Source organism: Anguilla anguilla, chromosome 9 (assembly GCF_013347855.1).
Source record: "Anguilla anguilla isolate fAngAng1 chromosome 9, fAngAng1.pri, whole genome shotgun sequence".
In the NCBI taxonomy this organism is placed as follows: Eukaryota; Metazoa; Chordata; class Actinopteri; order Anguilliformes; family Anguillidae; genus Anguilla; species Anguilla anguilla.
This window is the reverse complement of record NC_049209.1, coordinates 17261214-17280684: the sequence shown is the minus strand read 5'-3', so window position 1 is coordinate 17280684 and position 19471 is coordinate 17261214. Positions and strand designations below refer to the sequence as shown.

Below are 19471 nucleotides of genomic sequence, written 5' to 3'. Positions count from 1 at the left end.
GATTTTTTTTATTTCAGTCTGTAAATTGAACATTGGTGACTTTATACATAAATATTTTCTTTGGTGTGGTATCAAAATCTTATCACTTTCCACGTCACAATGTAAAAAGTCAAGGTCACAGAGCTTCCTAGAATTGTCTTCCATTGCAAGTACCTTATTTGGCCACCTGCACATGGAATTTTAGTTTCAAAATTTTGTCTTTTCTTCTGATTAGATCGATCTTCAACTTCAACAGCCATTTCACACATGAAAATACCAAGACAGATAGATTGTGATATCCACATCATATATGGGATAAGAAAAAAAAAAATGCACTCACATAAATACATATACATGCATAGACATATACATCTTAGTGGGTACAGCATCAAAGACAATCTAAGCATCCCCTCCATTTCACCTTTGATCAAATATCCAAATGTCTGGTTCTCTGGGATAATCCAAAATAAATGTATGTAGGTGGCTGTTTGTATATATTACTTTTGGCAACAGCGGGGAAACTGTGGAATCATATTTACTTCTAATAACTGGAGTAACATGTAATTTATGAACAATCGTATTTTGCATTTCATACTTATCTTTTTGTATTTAAGATTCTTTTCGTGTCTACCTCTAGCCAATCTCTATCCCAAGTTATTGTAGTACTATTCATATTTACTTTACCTGTTTGAAACATATTATATTAAATACAGCTTACTTTAAAAAAAAAATTAGAGGCTTGAAGCAATACTTTTTCAACTAAGTTTGGTCTTTATATCCTGGCACAGAATTTACGTAACTTCTAACTTGGAAAAAATAAAAGAATTGATTTTAATGCATATTAAATTTATCAAAGAGGTCTCTAATATTAAAAATCCCATCATAATGGCAACGCTTAAATCAAACATCTAGATAGGATGGTGGAAAGTTTGGTTGATAAGTTTAATATTAGGTAATACATTAAACAATTTTTCCACCTAGAAAATTGGGATTTAAGGAAACTGTTCTCCTCCTCTGGTTGAGGTCCCAAAACTATGCAAAAACACAAATGATTTTCCAGTGACAATTTAATAGACTGCAGTAGGTTGCATGGACACATTTAATGTAGTCTTCTGATTGAATTATGATTCAAAAATAGCTCTTCTAATTGGGATTATATAATATTGTAATAATGTAAGCAAAGATTAACTGAATGATCGGTTTGGTTGTTAAAATATCTCTATTACTGGTTCACAGATAATTTGTTTGAAAAAGAAGGATATTGACATGTTCCCTGGCTTCTAGTGTTAAATGTTAATCTAGAAGATTGTAAAAGCACTTACTCTAATACAAAGTCACAAATGGTCTGAATCTTTTCAGGCAGGACACAAATGATGTGCATTCAAAGTGAGAAATTGTCTTGTTGCTGCTCCCTGAAAGAACTGTGTGGCAGAACTGTTCTCACTAGTGCATGACAAAGCTGGTTATCACACTCAGCCATTAGGCATCAGGACATGTGGGTAGGAGTGTGTGAGTGCAAATGCGTGTGCATGGTTCTGCATTGGTGCTGTGTGCATGTGTGTGTCTAAAGATACAGCCGGGAATAGAACAAAACACAAAATTCTGAAAAATCTTATCAGTTAAACAACCACAGATCTACCAATTAGAGAACTTTCGGACACTGGTTAATTCTTTAACCAGTCACGGAGCGACAGGAAATTGTAAGGTGATTTTCCGACCAATCACAAAGCCGCAGGGAGGCTGAAGACAAGTCCTCACAGACAATCACAACGGCTGTAGAATTGGTGACTTTTATTGGTGGAAAATGAAAGGATGGGATGAAAGCATCAAAGGCTAATGAAGAGAAAGGGGGATATATAGGGAGGGGCAGAGGAGTGCAGTACAAGCCTCCATCCATCAGTGCTACAGAGAAGGCGCATTCCTGCAGTCTGTGCCGGAGGACACACTATGTGAAGGCCACAATGGAGGGGCTGACTGGGAGGAGCGGTCATGAATAAACAACCTAACTGATGAGCCTGGACCTTTCTCCTGCTGCCAGTCTCCATCACACCCTTCTTTCTCTCTCCAGCTTTCTTCTCCCAATCGCACAAAGGGGGGGGCTGAAGTGGGACGGCCACCATTGGGGAGGGAGGGGGGAAGCAGGTGATGGCTCTCAGAGCGCACCCCTTTTGCAACCCTTCTCGCAACCCACTCTTTCTCCGGCTGAGCAGCGTGAAGAGGTAGAAGAGGCTAGGGACGCCCCCTCACGCCCCCGGGAAGTGCACCTGCCAGAGGGGGCGGGGGGCGGGAGAGTGGAGGGGGGGCGACAACTGTGAACTCTGACCCCGTGGTGTTTTCCCAACGGTTTCTCTCATCACGAGACCTAAGACAGGTAACGCACGCGCGCGTGCACACACACACACACACACACATACACACACAGTTTAATAATCACACACAGCTGTGAGAAATAAAATTTATACAAGAAACAAATAATTCTGTTGATTGTTGTATAGAATAAATAAGGTTGCTACAGCTCCAGTCATGCATGTGTATTAATGGGTACACAGCTCTGACCTTAATAGCTTTTCCCCTCTAACTGAAATGGCTTTGAAGCTTGAACTCTACTGGGACTTTGGTCTTGGTTGGGATGGTTTCGCAAGCCTGTTTATAATGGGACAGAGCCTCTCACTGTGGAGGATATTTGGTCCTTACTATAATGGGCTTGCGGCTCTGATAGTAATGGGTTCGAGGCTCTAACAGCGCCGGCGTGGACATTGGGTCTGTGGTTCTCGTTTGGCGGTGGCGATATGGGAGAGAAAGGCCAGGGGACAGACTCTCATTAATAAAAGTCATCTACTCCGACAGGCTGTCATGACGACCACAGCAGCTCTTGTAGAGTTTGACAAACTGGGTACAAATGGGTATTATTCAGCGAGAGGGGTTCCGTTTGGGTTCCGTCGGGCCTCGGTGCTGCGTGAGGGTCGGTGTCAGCGGACCCCCGACCCAGCCCAGCTGAAAGCCAGTGTTTGGGTTTCTATGGCAATGGGCGAATAGCCGCCCCTCCCGCTAGCGTCTCGCCGCGTGTCGCCTCATGAATAGAACGCATCTGCAGAAAATGGGGGACCCCCCTAAATGGGCAGTGACCCATCTCCAACACCCACAAAAACACTAACACATTTTATACTCCAGAACTGGGGAGCTGGGTCTTTTCTCATCATTTACGTCATAATGCAGAGACAAAGAGCAGAGGAAAGCGGGCCTCCGCTGTCAGATACGGCAGGAATGGGAGAGAGAGAGAGAGATAGAGGGAGAGAGAGAGAGAGAGAGGGGTGCCCCCCCTGGTCACTGCAGTGGGGGAGAAGTCAGATGCCAAAGTGAAAGAGAGAAAAATCAAACAAAAAACTTCAACAAAAGCTGCCCCCAAAACACAAAGCCATCCACAGAAATTTGGGATGAAAAGAAGATATTGGGTTATGAAAATATTCAGGAGCCTCCTTGCTCATGCAAATGCCCTCACCAGCTTTCTCATTTATCACCGTCGAACTGTCACCCTGAATGTGATGACGTTCTATGCACTTCCCCCGCAAAACTCTCTTATAACGCTTTTACAGTCTTATAGAAGTGTCACACCTATAATAACACTGAGTGGGGTTTCTGAGACAGCCCTCCGGAACCCAGGGAACCACCCAACTGTGACATGCATCGCAACACTGCCTGGTCGCCCTTGACAACCGTGATGGGTTAACCAGCCATTTCAAACTAACATTCACAGCAGCATGCAATTATGGTATAGTTAATTACTAATGATTTTCCAAGGCTGAAAATCGCAATTGAGTTTAAATGTACAAAACTTTGGAGGAAAGTTTTATGGAAAATGCAAAAATGGTGCATTTTGAACCACAAAAAACAGACTCACCTAATACTCCATAAACAGTTTTTGTAATAATGTAGGATAAAGAGGATCCCACATTAGTAAGCTATGTCTTTTCTTTGATTTTTCAGTCCTTATTAAGTTTTACTGGAATGAAACTGGCCTGTGAAGGGTGTGTTTCCCATGCCATAGCCAGTCTGCAGGTGCAAAGAGAAAGCACATTTCATTGAAATGTATACATTTTGTCTTGTCGTTTTGGCAGTTAAAACTAAAATTTACTCTCATTTCTGTTCTTGGGCACAAAATGCTCTATGAATTACAACCCCCTACAATAACACGGGCACTATGAAAGCAGCGATTTCCAGCTGTGCAGGGCTGGAGACATCTGTAAATTATGCTAACCCCATAGCATATATCCATTTTAAATGCAGAACCGTGCTCATTCAAAATTACTTTCAAATACATCTAAACCAAATCATTGGCTGTGCAAATATCATATAGGAAAAATAGTAAAGGGATGCAAGATTACAACAAGCAGGTCAAGGTTTGGATATCATCTCCTTGCCTTGCTTTTAGATCAGAAGCAATGAAAAAAACAGTAAGTATTCGAGTAAAGAAAAACACCATGATAGATGTGGATGGTTACTCATTGAGATGTGATTAAAAATAGATAATGAAGAAATTAAAGGATTAGAAGAGATCCAGAGATATGCAAATAAAGTGACAGGGGAAGGAATAGAGGGAGGGACAGTAACAGAGAGATTGTAAGAAAGAGGGTGAGAGGGCATATGCGTGTGCCTATGTTTGAAAGAGAGTAGGAGAGAGAGATTGAACAGTTTGTTGTATGTACATTACCATGAGCTGCTTTTAAGGATCTCTTGTGACTTTTGTAAGGAGAAAAAATGTGAATGGGGTAAAATGTGATTCACACTCTTTGACTTTTTGTGCAGTTGGAGAGTGTCTGGGTGTGAATGAGGATCTTCCACAGAAAGGGGGACAAAAGTGCACCTTAACTGAGGTCACCATTACTGACACTTTGAACAGCCTGTCAATGGGGATACTGAAGTGGTCACATTCTAAGCATTCTGTCACATTTGTGTACAAACCCTTGAAAGACTTTGGTGACCTGGCTGAAGTCCTTTATTGGGGCTCAAATGGCAAGACTCGCCCATTGTGTCCAGGGGAGTTCATTAAATTCATTGGTTTGACCTGTGATTTTAAAGCCTTAAAGTCCACTGAATTGGCAAAAGTGAGTCACCCATACAAAATGTGACACATTACACAGCCTCTAGGCCTCTTCAGACCATGAAGCTTGGGGAAATCAAGTGCTTTGAAAACCTTTTCTTTGCTTTTGTTTGAAAACAGAGAAAAAAGGGCAAGATTTGGAACATATCAGTACCATAACAAATGTATTCACAGCCTGTTCTTAATAAGAACAGCTGAAACACACAATTGGTGCTAAGGACATATGGAAGAAGTACAGAATGTATAGTGATAAGTATGTTTCCTGTCTAGTGCTGTTTAGGTTGTACTGGAATCAAGTCTAAAGAAGCTTTTTGGATCCATCTGGGCTCACATCAGTGGATCCATCTTGAGTCAGATTAGTGTGTCCATACCTGCATATTTCAATGGATCAATCTTTAAAATGCGATTGAATTGCAAAATTCAATTGAACTGATAACTCTAACGTGGATAAGTGGATCCATCTGAGGTCATGTTAGTGGGTTCATCAACGCTCATTTCAACAGACACTTTGTAACTCAGATAAACTGACCCATCTGAGATCACATCAGGGGATCCATGCAAAGTCAAAACAGAAAATCTACTCATTCATTCCATGGTAGCATCTAGAATGATGACTGTGCTTCAGACTTCCTCTACATCGGTAAGTAAAACAGTCTAATCTGCAATTAATAAATCCTCCCATTTAGAGAGTAAGTTCACAGGTCAATATTACACTGGGGAATACAACAGTGTTACCCAGATACAAAAACTGGACACACGCACACCCAGACACACACACACACACAAGCACACCCACACACACACACACACACACACACATACACACACTCGCACGCGCACGCACACACACACACACACGCACGCGCATGCACACACACTCGCACGCGCACGCACACACATTTTGCACTTTACACATTAGGGATGCATGTATGCGGATCGGTGGCGCTCATCCCGAGATTATCACGACCCGTGACCCTTTCCGCGGCTGCCTCGGTTACGGCGGGACAATGCCCGCTCCGCTGCGCCGGGCGCCCCTCTCCCTGGCCGCGGCAGCCCGGGCGTTTTGAAGAGGTTGGGTGGTCCCTCCGTGCAGCCCGCTCTGCGCTCCTCAAACAGCCCGGCGATGGAGAATGTCCCGAAAAACAGACAGTAAGAAGACACAGAGAAAGCCGCGGCGGCAGAGAGAGAGAAACCGGGTAGTTCTGCTGCCCCCCCCCCCCCCCCCCGGGGTGTCGCTCCGAGGGGGGAGGTGGGCACAAAGTGCACACAGAGACAATTCTTGTTGATGCATCTTTGCAATGACTGATCTTTTAAAAAGGAGGAATTTCGTATCCACCAGCAGCATGAGCCTTGGGAAGCGTTTACACTGCCGGGATTAACTCGGGCTAACAAAAGGACACAAAATAATGTCTGCGTGTGACTGTGTCTGTGGGCGTGTGGGAGAGGGGGAGATTTCGGTTATCTGTGCCAGGGTTAGAGGTGAGAAAAGAGAGAAGCAAGATGCTGTGTGGTCATAGAGGAGTGTTCTGTGCCATTTTCATGAGAACCTCGCTATGTATTTTGTTTAGATATATTTTAAATTCAGTTCTGTATATATTCCTTCAAATGAACTGCCAGGACACTTTTATATGTATAATAAAATGTAGCAGATGTATATGAAGCAAATATATGTAGCAATGGCAGAACGGTTCAGAGTAACGGGAATGTGGATGTGATCATGAACATTTGTATGTATTTCCATACCTCTGATCAAGAATAAATATAGTCTAATAAAACGTGCATTAATAGTAGGTTAAAAAGGAAATCCATAGATTGAAAGTGGCCGTTGGGACACCGAAGGAAGAAATGTTCAGGTTTCAGGGGCTCCTGATCCTTTGGGGACTGCTTGTTAACAGCATCACATGGGATAAAATAAAAAAAGATGAATCAGCGTTGTTCCTGGTTTTTGTTCCATCCTAATCTAAAATGACATATTTGGATTAATTATTAGGCTTTAAGAATGCATGTGATCATGTGTTTGAGGTACTGGGCATTTCACCATTCAGGCTGAGATTCTTAATAATCAATCAAACTCCTGCAATGAGGCTCAGATGGAACAAAAAGAAAGAACAGCACAGGCACTATAAGAACATGGTTCTGGAAAGTAACATGGGGTTTCGCCAACATTTAGAGTAGCTCCCGCAACTGAACCTTACTGTACTGTATTGGAGAGGATCAGGCTATATACATGAATAGATCACAGACATATCAATGGTAAGGCTGCTCGGTGGCTCATCTTGTCAAGGCACTGTTGCACTGCACGGATGAGCCCCACGGCGCTGGATTGAATCTGGCCCATGCCAGTGTAGACTGCAGGCGACACACTTTTGGTGATAGCGTCGCCCACTAATCTGTGTCATCACTCTCAAGTGACTCTGGCTGGTCAACTGGGTGACGAGGGTTGGCTATCCGAAGCTACACATGAAGCAATCTCCTCCTCTTTGCACTGGTTGTAGGGTGAAAAGAAGTGACTACTGATACCGCATGTTTCAGAGAACATTGCCTTTGGAGGCACTCTCCCAAAATGGCTGCAGAGATTGCCACATGAACTATATACAGAATATATACAGTAAAACGTATTGGGATAGTGACACAATTTAGTTGTTTTGGCTCTGTACTCCAGTACATTGGATTTGAAATAAAACAAAAAACATGAGATTAAAGTCTAGACTGTGCTTTAATTTGAGGATATTTACATACACATGGAGTGATTCATATAGAGATTACAGCCCTTTTTGTACATAGTCCAACTATTTTAGCAGTGGAAAAGTAGGAAAATTAGACTAAATTGAAATGAAGTCATCATATTTCATACTTGGTTGTAAATGCTTTGCATTTGATGACCGCCTGAAGTCTATGACACATACACATCACCAGATGCTGGGTATCATCCCTGGTGATGCTCTGCCAGGCTTGTACTACAACCATCTTCACTTCCTGTTTGTTTCTGGGCAACTTTGCCTTTAGTCGTGCCTTAAGCAAGTGAAACACGAGACAGGTAATTGACATGGTTAGTTGAGAACATTCCACCTTTTGGCCCTGAAAAACACCAACTTTGTCGGTTAGGGTCATTGTCCAGCTGCAAGGTTCCAATTAATTCTGAGGCATTTGGTTGGATCTGAGCAAATAAGATGTTTCTGTATACTTCAGAATTCATCCTGCTGCTGCCATCAGCAGTCACATCACCAATGAAGACAAGTGAGCTAGTGGTAGCCATACATGCTCAACCCACAACACTACCTCTGCCATGTTTCACAGATGAGGGATGTGCTTTTGATCATGAGTAGTTCCTTTCTTTTTTCACACTTTCTTCTTTCAATTAGTTTGTTACAGATTAATACTCGTATCATCTGTCCATAAGACTTTATTTATTTATTTTTTTTAGCAAACTTTAATTTGGCTGTTCTGTTCTTGAGACTTACCAATGGTTTGCATCTTGTAATGAATCCTCTGAGGTTATGCTGGTGTAGTATTCTCTGTATCATAGTCTTTGACACATCTATCAAGGTGAAAATGGATTTTTCTTCACAACTGAATTAATTTTTTTGGTCATTCATTACAGTGGTCTTCCAGGTCCTTTGCTACTTCGGAGCTTGAGAGTGCATTCTTGCTAAAAATGTATCAAACATTTATCTTGACAGATCCATTGTTTTGGCTATGCCTCTGTATATGCCCAATATATTCTGATTTTTTTGCCTCAAGCTGGCGTGCTTTATTGGGATGACACTCTCATTCTCTTGTTGAGAGACAACAGCAACAGACTCCCAAAGGAAACTACACACCTAGAATGAGCTCTGATGCAAAGACACACAGCAGGCCAAGACAGCTGAGCTGCCAACTGTCCAATTACCTTTTCACTGTCCTAAAATGGGCGACTATGTATAGAAAGTATGGACTTTAAGGTAATTTTCATAATTTTATTTCAAATCCCATTTGCTAAGCCGAAAGAACAAAAACAGTGTCACTGTCTCAATACTGTTGCAATTAACTATATAAATAGATATATATAGTTATGCTTCAGAATGCTTTAAACAAATTCAAAAAAGTTATAAAGATTGATCACCTTTATCCTTTGATGAAACATTTCTATCTTGATGGGAGTGGTATCTTCCAGGATGACAATGTTCCCATCCACAGAGCACAAGGAGTCACTGAATGGTTTGATGAGTATTAAAATGATGTAAATCATATGCTATGGCCTTTGCAACCACCAGATCTCCACCTAATTCAACATCTATGCAAGATTTTCGACAGTGCTCTCCACCACCATCATCAAAACACCAAATGAAAGAATATCTTTTGGAAGAATGGAATCTGTCAAGGCACATTGAAGTTAGATATATTACCGAAAACTGATTATTTTCATTATTGATCAAGGGCTAAGGCAATTATTATATTCAGTCTGACTTCCTGTTCAAAAAAAGATTACTTTAAATGTTATAAGTCAAAAAAGTGTACTGGTATTTACTGAAAATCAGAACTTGTTAGTACTTGGTGTGTGTGCCTTTCACCATGATTACTGCCTTCACTCTGCTTCAGTTCAGCTCAGCAGCTCATCTGTCAGCTGCCAAAGCTGGTACATGAATGGGGGGTTCCAAATGGCCAATCTTCCCTATTGGCATTGGTACCCAATCATATTCACTGAAATCGCCCAACAATCACTCACACGCTTCCTGACAATGCAGGTCCCACGGATGGCATAATATTAATTTTATAGTGGCAATCAGTTACACACCAAAATATGTTGGCCAATTAATGTTTCATTACAGAAGCTCAACTATCAGTGATGTGTCAGCTGTCAATATCAGTTCCAGTAAATTCTTGGAGATTGCTTAACAATCACTCATTTGCCAGCCAAAGTTAGTGCACTGTGGCCAAATTCCCAGTGGCCCAATTGCACTGCCAACATTTGGATGCAATTATATGTACTATGTACAGTACATTAATTTCTTTCATTACTTTCATTACTTTCATTCGTCATTGTTGAATAACCAACAATTAACTATTGGGTAGCAACTTACATTGATCCAACAATGCATTGTTACAGTTGCAGAGACAGGCACTGCTACAGTGTCCACCACTGGGTCATAAAATATATATCTACTTTTCTATCAGTTTTTAATCTTATCGGTAAAACCAGGATAAAAACTTCAGTTAGATACGTTCTTATATCGTTTGTGCTATGTGTACATTAGATACAATTGGTAATTAGTTTTTATTAAAAAATATTAATGAATGTTTCAATGTATGTGTGTTCTGAGAATTGTTAATGAATATACACTCACCGGCCATTTCATTAGGTGACAGGAGTGGCACCCGGTGTGGTCTTCTGCTGCTGTAGCCCATCTGCTTCAAGGTTTGACGTGGTGTGCATTCAGAGATGCTCTTCTGCATACCTCGGTTATAACAAGTGGTTATTTGAGTTACTGGTGCCTTTCTATCAGCTCAAACCAGTCTGGCCATTCTCCTCTGACCTCTGCTATCAACAAGGCATTTTCGCCCAGAGAACTGCCGCTCACTGGATATTTTCTCTTTTTCGGACCATTCTCTGTAAACCCTAGAGATGGTTGTGCGTGAAAATCCCAGTAGATCAGCAGTTTCTGAAATACTCAAACCAGCCTGTCTGGAACCAACAACCATGCCATGTTCAAAGTCACTTAAATCACCTTTCTTCCCCATTCTGATGCTTGGTTTGAACTTCAGCAGATCGTCTTCACCATGTCTACATGCCTAAATGCATTGAGTTGCTGCCACGTGATTGGCTGATGAGATATTTGCGTTAATGGGTGCAGTTTGCAGTTGAACAGGTGTACCTAATGAAGTGGATGGTGAGTGTATAATTGTCTTTATTATCCAAGTTTGAATTTCACTATTCGTTATAAAGTTATTCATGACTTTTGTATGCTCCTTTAAAAAAAATAATAATAAAGATAATTTTTTTAGGTATTCATCTGACGGCTAGTCCATATATTGTTTCATAGTTCTTGTTTGGATGCCTATGTGATCTGGAAAAATAAAACAGTTGTAAGGCTTTAACGCTCAGATTTCTGGACTAGTTAAAGGTGATGCATTGTATATTTAAAACTACGAGACTTATATACAAGTGTCAATAGTGTATTCTGAAATTAAATCTGTTGCAGTTCAGGTAAACCAGTATATTTCATTGCTGAAATATAGTGCACATTTTTGTACACTTTACGGTTCACTTCAATGGGTTGATCAATATTGTCATGGCTGTCACTTTATGTACCAAATAATGTGTTGTTTCATGGTCCCTATAATATACATATAGAAAATACAGTAGGTGATTAATTTTGTTTTATTCATTCCATTTAAACCTTCACTTTCCAGAAAATAAGTCCTACCAATAACAGGAACACCTATCTCCCCACCCATAGCAAAAACAAACTTTTATTCTAAACACCTTAAATATATTTCTGAGCTTGTTCATGCGTACACATGGCAATATGACACAATAAAAATAAATAAACTCCTACAGTGTAAAGAAACATGCTTTTACACTGGTGGAACCACACATAATGCAACTGGAACAAAAAACACATTATTTTCAGATGGTGGGTTCATACTCCTTGCAACTATGTGGGAAGGAGTCGGCGAAATGGACTTGCAGATGGAAAACACCACACTCAATTTCACAAGGCAGCACGATTATCATTCTCAATTTTATTGGTAACATGTTGGGCTTATAACTTTTTTTTTGCAGGGTCAGCTGTGTTGGCTCTGGGACTGAAAGCAGTTTTGATGAGCATATGAATGATAATCTGCTCTTTGTATAATTGTCTCAGTGCAGAGGGGCCTGCAGGCCATGATGTCCCCCAAGGGCAAGATTAGGGGGGTAAAACAGGCCCTCAGTGTCACGTTGACAGTCACAGCACCCGTCCAGCCCGGCCAATATTTAATCCACTTTAGCACCCCCCATAGAGGACCCAAATCCTGTTACATTGCCAAGTCCAACTGCCAGATATGTAAGGAACATATGTGAATGTGTATATACGCTTATGCATATATGGGTTGTGGTTGTTAATCTGCGAGTGTGTGTGTGTGTGTGTGTGTGTGTGAACACATAGAATTATAATCATTGCAAAATATGTCAAATATTTTTAGATTTTGATAAATTAGAAAATGCTAGAACCCATTCTCATAAAATTAATGATTTGGTCTGGTATCAGAATTCGGTGCAAAATCTGTCTCCTTCAGACTATTAAGGAAACAAAAGAGTGTGCAGTATTTGGAGTTATATGATATATAGCACTTGGAAGAGATATCAATAGGAGGTGTAGTGTTACATGTAAATGCACCTAATATGAAGGAAAAATTAGTTATTCTGAACAAAGAAACAGAAATAACACTTTTAAAACCTCTAACAGTGTTTAATTCCCCACACATGTAATGGTAATGTTGGTAAATCCACTGCTTCTCACAGTCAGTTTCCCTTAGGTACCAACTGTAAGCATTACCAATGGATAGTACTTGGTTTTGTGAAGGATGATCGGATCTAGAACAGTGCATGTATTTTGTCCTAATATACACTCACAGTATAACGGTATCTTTAGGATTTGAGAGAGTGATACAAACTCCCTGTCAAACAGAGCTGAACCCCACATATAAACCCCTTCACAAAATGTCAGTGGCACACCTCCCCCCCAAAAAAACCCCCTCCGGTCCTTCACGCTTGTCTCCACGATTAGGATCAATCACACAAAGTTCAGATCCAGATTATTAGGTTATGTGATTATATCGTTTATCAGATTACCATTCCCACATTAAAAGGAAGTTCCCAGCCAGTGGCAGCTGCCCTAGTTTCAGAAATGAGTGGTGATGGCGGAATAAAGAGCAACTGATAGTTCAGACTTAGTTTTAATTAAGGGCCCCACATGACTGACAACCAGAGACCTGGTCTGTACCTGAGTCATGGAAGATAATGTCCTGATGAACCCACACGGCTTTCATCAGGAATCTGCACATGTAGTATTCATCCTGTAGTCATATAGTAAAACGTTATGTGTGTATTTGTATAGTTATCTGACAACACTGACAGGGAAGTGCAGTTCATGACTTGGACATTAATGGCAAAGTACTTACATTTGCTAAGGATACCAAGGTAACTAGAAAAATATATAAAGTTGACAGACAACTGGCATGTAAAGAAATTCATAAAGTTGCACAAATGTCTTTACATTTCAATGCTAAATTTATTCCACCAATGTTACACATACATACATACATTCAATAGAATCTCTGAGATATAGGAACACATAGGGAATGGATGTGGTTTGTAACTTTGAAATATTTGTAACTTAGAAAATGACATGAAAATTCACCAATTTTAAGAACTTGAAATCTTCATTGATGGGAATAGTAACCTTACTTTTTATTTTAACATTTTTGTCCCTATAAACTTTGTTTCAATTTGAAAAATCAAAGCAGTATTATCAAGATCTCATTCTCAATCAGGAGCATTCATTATGTTTTTTCTTTTGAAACAACGGCCACATCTCCTTTTCATTGAATCACCATCTTTGGTCCCCAACCTGTCAATGTTAGAATCAAAGAATATATTCACAATTTCATGTTCACAACTGACCCTGCAGAGTGTGAAGGAAGAGCAGTATTAACTGCCAGTCTTCAGACATAATTTGACATTTCAAGGTAGCATTGGTAATCTTGTTATTTTAAGATAACAATGTGGCCAGTGGGACACATGGTTTACTCAACCTCCTCCACAGACAGATATCAGATATTGAGCACATTTAAAAGCCAATGCAATTATAATTTGTCAAAGAGGATAAAAGACACCAGAATGGCAGTCTATATAGTTATACACCACAATCAACAGCCACTCTCCCAAGCACACATATCTCGACAGAAAACAATTATTAAGATTTGTTTCCTGTATATTAAACCTGCCATCTATCTATCTATCTATCTATCTATCTATAGATAGATATATACGTACTATGGTCCAGTCTGCATGCGCTTCCTGCCCTCACCCCAAGAGGGCCGTTTCAGATCGTTTCGAGAGGTCAAAGCTATTTGTCGAGCTCCAGTTGGGATTACAAATGAGGCTGAGCTTCCCTGAACGGCGGAGCTTGCTGTGTCTCCCTCCGTCTACATGCACTGAATTACCCGCACCTGTGGCGAGAAGCAAGGAATATGAAGTGCGTTAAATCCACCAGTGAACATAAAGAAGCCAATATGTATTGCATATCCCACAACACAGTAAAGTGTTGTAGTGTTGAATCAACTCTTACAGAGTACATATGGTCCCTAATGGACTTAGATATCCTCTGTTAGAGTTTAATTAACGGTGTACCCTATGTCAGTCATTTGGGGAGCTCATTCCCTTTGTTTATTTATTCTCTGAATAAAACAGACAAACAGACAAGGTGCTCTCTGTGCTAAGGAAAGTTTTTTTTTCGGCTTGCGACCAGCCATTAACATCAAGTAAATATTGAACTTAATTGGAGAAAATTGTCTTGCAACAGTAGCCTACCAAATTGTCTTCTGTGTCCGTTATGGGATCATACCTTAACACGTCTATTAAATTAATCTAGTTTAAATTGGTGCTATGTAAATAGAGAAAGAATGCCCCAAATGAACTCTTTGTTAGATTATAACAACATCATTAGGCCATTTTGTAATTAACGTTTAGAATGAAACGAAAATTAAGAAGCTACAGCGGGATCCTCCATTAGTTAATGGACGACGCCTGGCACGCGGCAGCCCAGATAGTGAAAAGACTAATCCCACTCACGGGCAGATAACAGGCTCTTGCCCGCGTGACTCTGTACCTGCGATTATTTAAGGGTTTAATTGGTCCTAATTTGACCAGTAAATAACCGCTATTATAGTACTGCGAAGTTAGGGCCAAATTATACCCTTTATAGCAGTTGAGTGGTATTTCCCATAGAGCAGAGTTTCCTGTCATTTTACAAAATAAAACAAATAGCCACTGGCCATTACGCGGATAGGCTCGGTTCGGAACGGAGAAAAACGGTATCACTGAGCGGTCCAGTAATTGTCATGCACAAGGGCCGATAGAGGCATGTTTTTATTTATTTTTTTATTTAACAGTCGTGAAGCATGCGAAAAGAATGTCAGAATTCACCAAAATAATGGGAATACACATGAATAAGAGTATTCAAATCAGTAAAGTCACCCAACAACAGCACAAAATTGTAACACAACAAAAATGTGACACGGAACCAATCACATGAACTATAGAAATATGCTGTGACAGTTTGAATATTTGATTGCAACTAGAGAGTATAAAGAATTGAAAACTTTGTGTTCATGCAGACCATCACAGCGAGCACCGTGGGCTACCTGGTGAATTCCCTGGTGGTTTCTAGGACACGTAAATAGAAGGATGTAAATCGAATAGCCTATAGAATAATATTGTAATTCGATGTGATTTTTACTTTTTTAAAATTTAATTCCATTTTGACAAAATGTTAAATTACAAGTTTAACACACCAGAAAATCCCAAACCTTGGAATAGTGGAAATAGGATTTTCCGGACGTAACCTACTAAAAGCCTGTATTTCATCTATGCAAACCCACAAAAGAGAAAGAGTAGGCTCATTTTAAGAGCGCATAAAAATTTGGACGATATATAAAGACAATGAAGACTAATAAAATGTAATAATAATAATAATAATAATAATAATAATAATAATAATAGAAACACAAAGCAGAACTTTAAAGCAAGCTGTGAAAAACCCTGATTCCAAATGGCAAAACCTCAAACAAGAAGAAAAGTCTGGGGCTAAATCGTCTGTTAAGTAAAAAAAAAAATCTTTTGAAATTATTCAGAAACGAGATAAAAGCACCGGAGTAAGGGAGGGGGTGGGAGTATCAAAACCGCATTCCAGTGTTTACTCGCACATTAATGGTCCCAGTCGCTTTGAAGGTGTTGTTTAGCGGTCTTAAAGTGAAAGAAAATGTTTTCCTATTACTTAATTCAATCATAGCGAGGAGGGGGCTTTCAAACGCCACGCATTCGGCCTCTCTGTGACAGAGTCTCCTTTGTGTGCGCCTATCCGCCGCTGTCACACACTTTAATTCGAGCCTCTTTCTCTCGCATTGAAAACTCTCTACAATGACATTCAATAAGGTCCTGCGAGTGAAAACCTGGTTATTTTTATATATGCTTCCCCGGACCCCGCGGGGGCCCGCGCTCAGGAATTAATCACTGGTTTTAACCGCATTGCCTGGAGGCTGTGACTTGTCTTTTCAGTGACTAAAAGTGATACATTGGCAACACAAAATAGGCACAAAAAAACACATTCACACGTTACACACGCACACGCACACACACACACACACACACACACAAGAAAAAACTGTGTAACGTTAGAATTATTTTACAGTTTTACAGAAAATATTATAAATCGCTTTTTAAAATATTTTCGTTGTTCATAGATAAGTGTCAAGTGTTCCAAGTGTGGAATAAACAAAAACAGTATGTTCTTCTAAGAGTTCTGCTAAGTATCGTATATTGATGTATTAATTAACCGTCTGTGAATAGATCGCATGCAATGGAAATGTATTGAATCCATATTTAAGGGAAACGATATAAAAGTAATTTATAGAATAATTCAAGAAATGTTAAGTTAAATGTAAATAATTCAGTAAATGTTATACTAGAAAAAAGAATATGAAAGACAATACAAGAGAGGGACCAGGGGACGGAATTTGCACCATCACCAACACAACACAACACTTGTTATGTAATCTAATTTAGGTCTACTTACTTCTGTTTGCGAACGTACAGTTTACGTGCATGCACCATAGGGATGGGCAAGGTATGTATTCATTGTAATTACAAAAGGCAATACAAATAGTTGTTTCTATTAGACCATGCTCTTCATCTTCTTCTTCTATTAGTAGTAGTAGTAGTAGTAGTAGTAGTAGCAGCAGCAGACGCTGTTGTATTAGAAGTAGTAGTAATTATAGTTTGCAACAGTAGTACTACCAGTAGCAGAGGTTTTGTTATTAGCAAAAATAGAGATTATTATTATTATTATTATTATTATTATTATTATTATTATTATTATCCTAAAGCAAAAAGGGGAGGGGACAGTGTCGCCTTTTTCAGCGTGGGTGGGGTTGACAAGAATAGACTACATTATGCAGTTCATTTAGTTAACAAGTGAAATAATAGGGAAGCGTGCAGTGTGAATACCGAGAGAAAAGGCACAAAACCCTATTGAGGGCTCTCAGGCGCTCCCAACGTAACTGTCACATGGAGGAACCGGGTCCACACTATTTAAACTGCAACACTCTCCTTCAGCACCACTCCGCTGTCCAGCCACGCGAACTACACTTCAGGAAAGAGAAAGAGATAGACAGACAGACACATAGATAGATAGAGAGAGATAGAGTAAACACAAAAAACTTAATTTGTGAAGAGAGAAGCTTGTGCACACAAAAATGCCGAGGTCTTTTCTTGTGGATTCGTTGATTTTGAGGGAGGCAAGTGATAAAGGGACTGAAAACAATCCACCTTTATTTCCGTATGCCGTGCATCCATCGCACCCTCTCCACGGGCTTTCTCCGGGGTCCTGCCATTCTAGGAAGTCGGGCTTGTTGTGCTTCTGTCCGCTCTGCGTGACCGCATCACAGCTACACCCAACACCTCCGGCTATTCCGCTCCTCAAGGCGTCCTTCCCTGCCTTTGGTTCCCAGTACTGTCATTCTGCGCTGGCGAGGCAGCACACGTCCTCAGCTAGTGTCAACCTCAACCACGGCCCAGGGATATACCAAGCAACATATCCAGTTCCGGATCCACGCCAGTTTCACTGCATCTCCATTGGTAAGTAACTGTCTCCTATTCATCCAACTTTGCACTTCAGTAAGTAGGCATTTACTCTACAATGTCTTTTTTGGTGTCTATTTGTTTAGCAAGGCCATGGAATCGTTATTTAGAGGCCCTCGGATATTTAAAATTATCAAATTAACCTTAATCACACCGAAATGACACTTATAGAACAGCGATGTAAATGTATTTATACATTTTCATTTATGTGACAGGATTACTCACTGGTGTGCGTTTTTCATTTTCACAGAGAGCAACAGTAGTCAACTCCAGAGCAGTAAACGCATGCGTACAGCCTTCACCAGCACTCAGCTCCTGGAGCTCGAGAGGGAGTTCACTTCCAACATGTACCTCTCGAGACTGAGGCGCATAGAGATCGCCACGTATCTGAACCTCTCCGAAAAGCAAGTTAAGATCTGGTTCCAGAATCGCAGAGTCAAGCACAAGAAAGAGGGCAAGAATGGTTCGCACCGGACGGGTTCTCACAGTTGCAAGTGCTCCTCTCTGTCATCCGCGAGGTGCTCAGAGGAAGAAGACGACCTACCTATGTCTCCTTCATCATCAGGGAAAGAAGACGGAGAGCTGTCTGTCACCCCATGAACTCTCAATTATCCCAGAGACTGTTGTGCCACCTGTTGGATTCTGAACGCAGCCAAAAAGTTAACTGTACATAATTCTGACTATGTCATCTGTAAATACAGAAAAAGATATATAAACTGGGAGTTTGTAAACACCTGTATTATTGCATAATTTAGTAAATGCTGTAAGTTTGTAGTTTTTCTGAAAACGATCAATCTCAACCGTGAGTTGCCTATCCAAATTCAGTCTATAATCGCTGAAAGCGGTTTGATATTTGTATAATAAATATCAGAATATACTCATATAAATAGCACATTTGTTAGTGATATCTATTTTTGGAAAATAAATAATAGTTAAGTATTTTGTATCAATGGTGAATACTGTTTAGCTTTATTGCTGTGGATTTGGATGGGAACGGAACTGAATTATGGAATGTGTTTGGAAACGTCTAACAGTGTTTTCTGACGATGTTGCGTAGCCTAAATGGAACGGTTCTGTTATTGTATTGTCAGTGTAATTGAATATATTTATTTATTTAAAAAGCAATGATACTTAAATAAATAATTTCGTAGTTACGAAGCCTATTTCCATGTCAAATGGGTTACCATTTCGTGCACCACACCTACACAAGGGCCGGTGCACACAACACCACTCGCGCGCAAACGCACACCTTCCGCGTCAAACACTGGTCGGATGAAATCCCAAATGCGTATTAACTTCAACGACAGTCCGTAAATAATATTTTTACATGCATTTACAGGAGATCTTCGATGGCCACATGGAAAACATATTCGATTTGCCACATGCTCTAAATACATATTTGCATTTTTGAATAGGGCCTGACACTGTACTTCGTCCTTGCAACAAAAGACATGTAACTAAAGTAGTGTAATCGAATACAAAACGGCAAACGAATTTAAATAACGATGAAAGTT

The 19471-nt window shown here is 40.2% G+C and overlaps 1 protein-coding gene across 1 annotated transcript; it reads left to right on the top strand.

Annotated features, from left to right (window-relative positions):
• Positions 1 to 17317: 17317 nt before the first annotated feature.
• Positions 17318 to 19111, top strand: gsx1 (GS homeobox 1). Its single transcript, XM_035434553.1, has 2 exons — positions 17318 to 17954; positions 18208 to 19111. The coding sequence occupies exons 1-2, from the start codon at positions 17573 to 17575 to the stop codon at positions 18555 to 18557; spliced, it is 732 nt and encodes a 243-aa protein (XP_035290444.1). The 5' UTR covers positions 17318 to 17572; the 3' UTR covers positions 18558 to 19111.
• Positions 19112 to 19471: the final 360 nt, after the last annotated feature.

What these genes read in the sequence shown, in the direction of transcription:
- gsx1 (XM_035434553.1), top strand. Translation starts at nt 17,573, where the DNA reads ATGCCGAGGTCTTTTCTTGTGGATTCGTTGATTTTGAGGGAGGCAAGT. An exon ending in GTTTCACTGCATCTCCATTG is followed by an intron (nt 17,955 to 18,207) that starts GTAAGTAACTGT and finishes TCATTTTCACAG; the next exon opens with AGAGCAACAGTAGTCAACTC.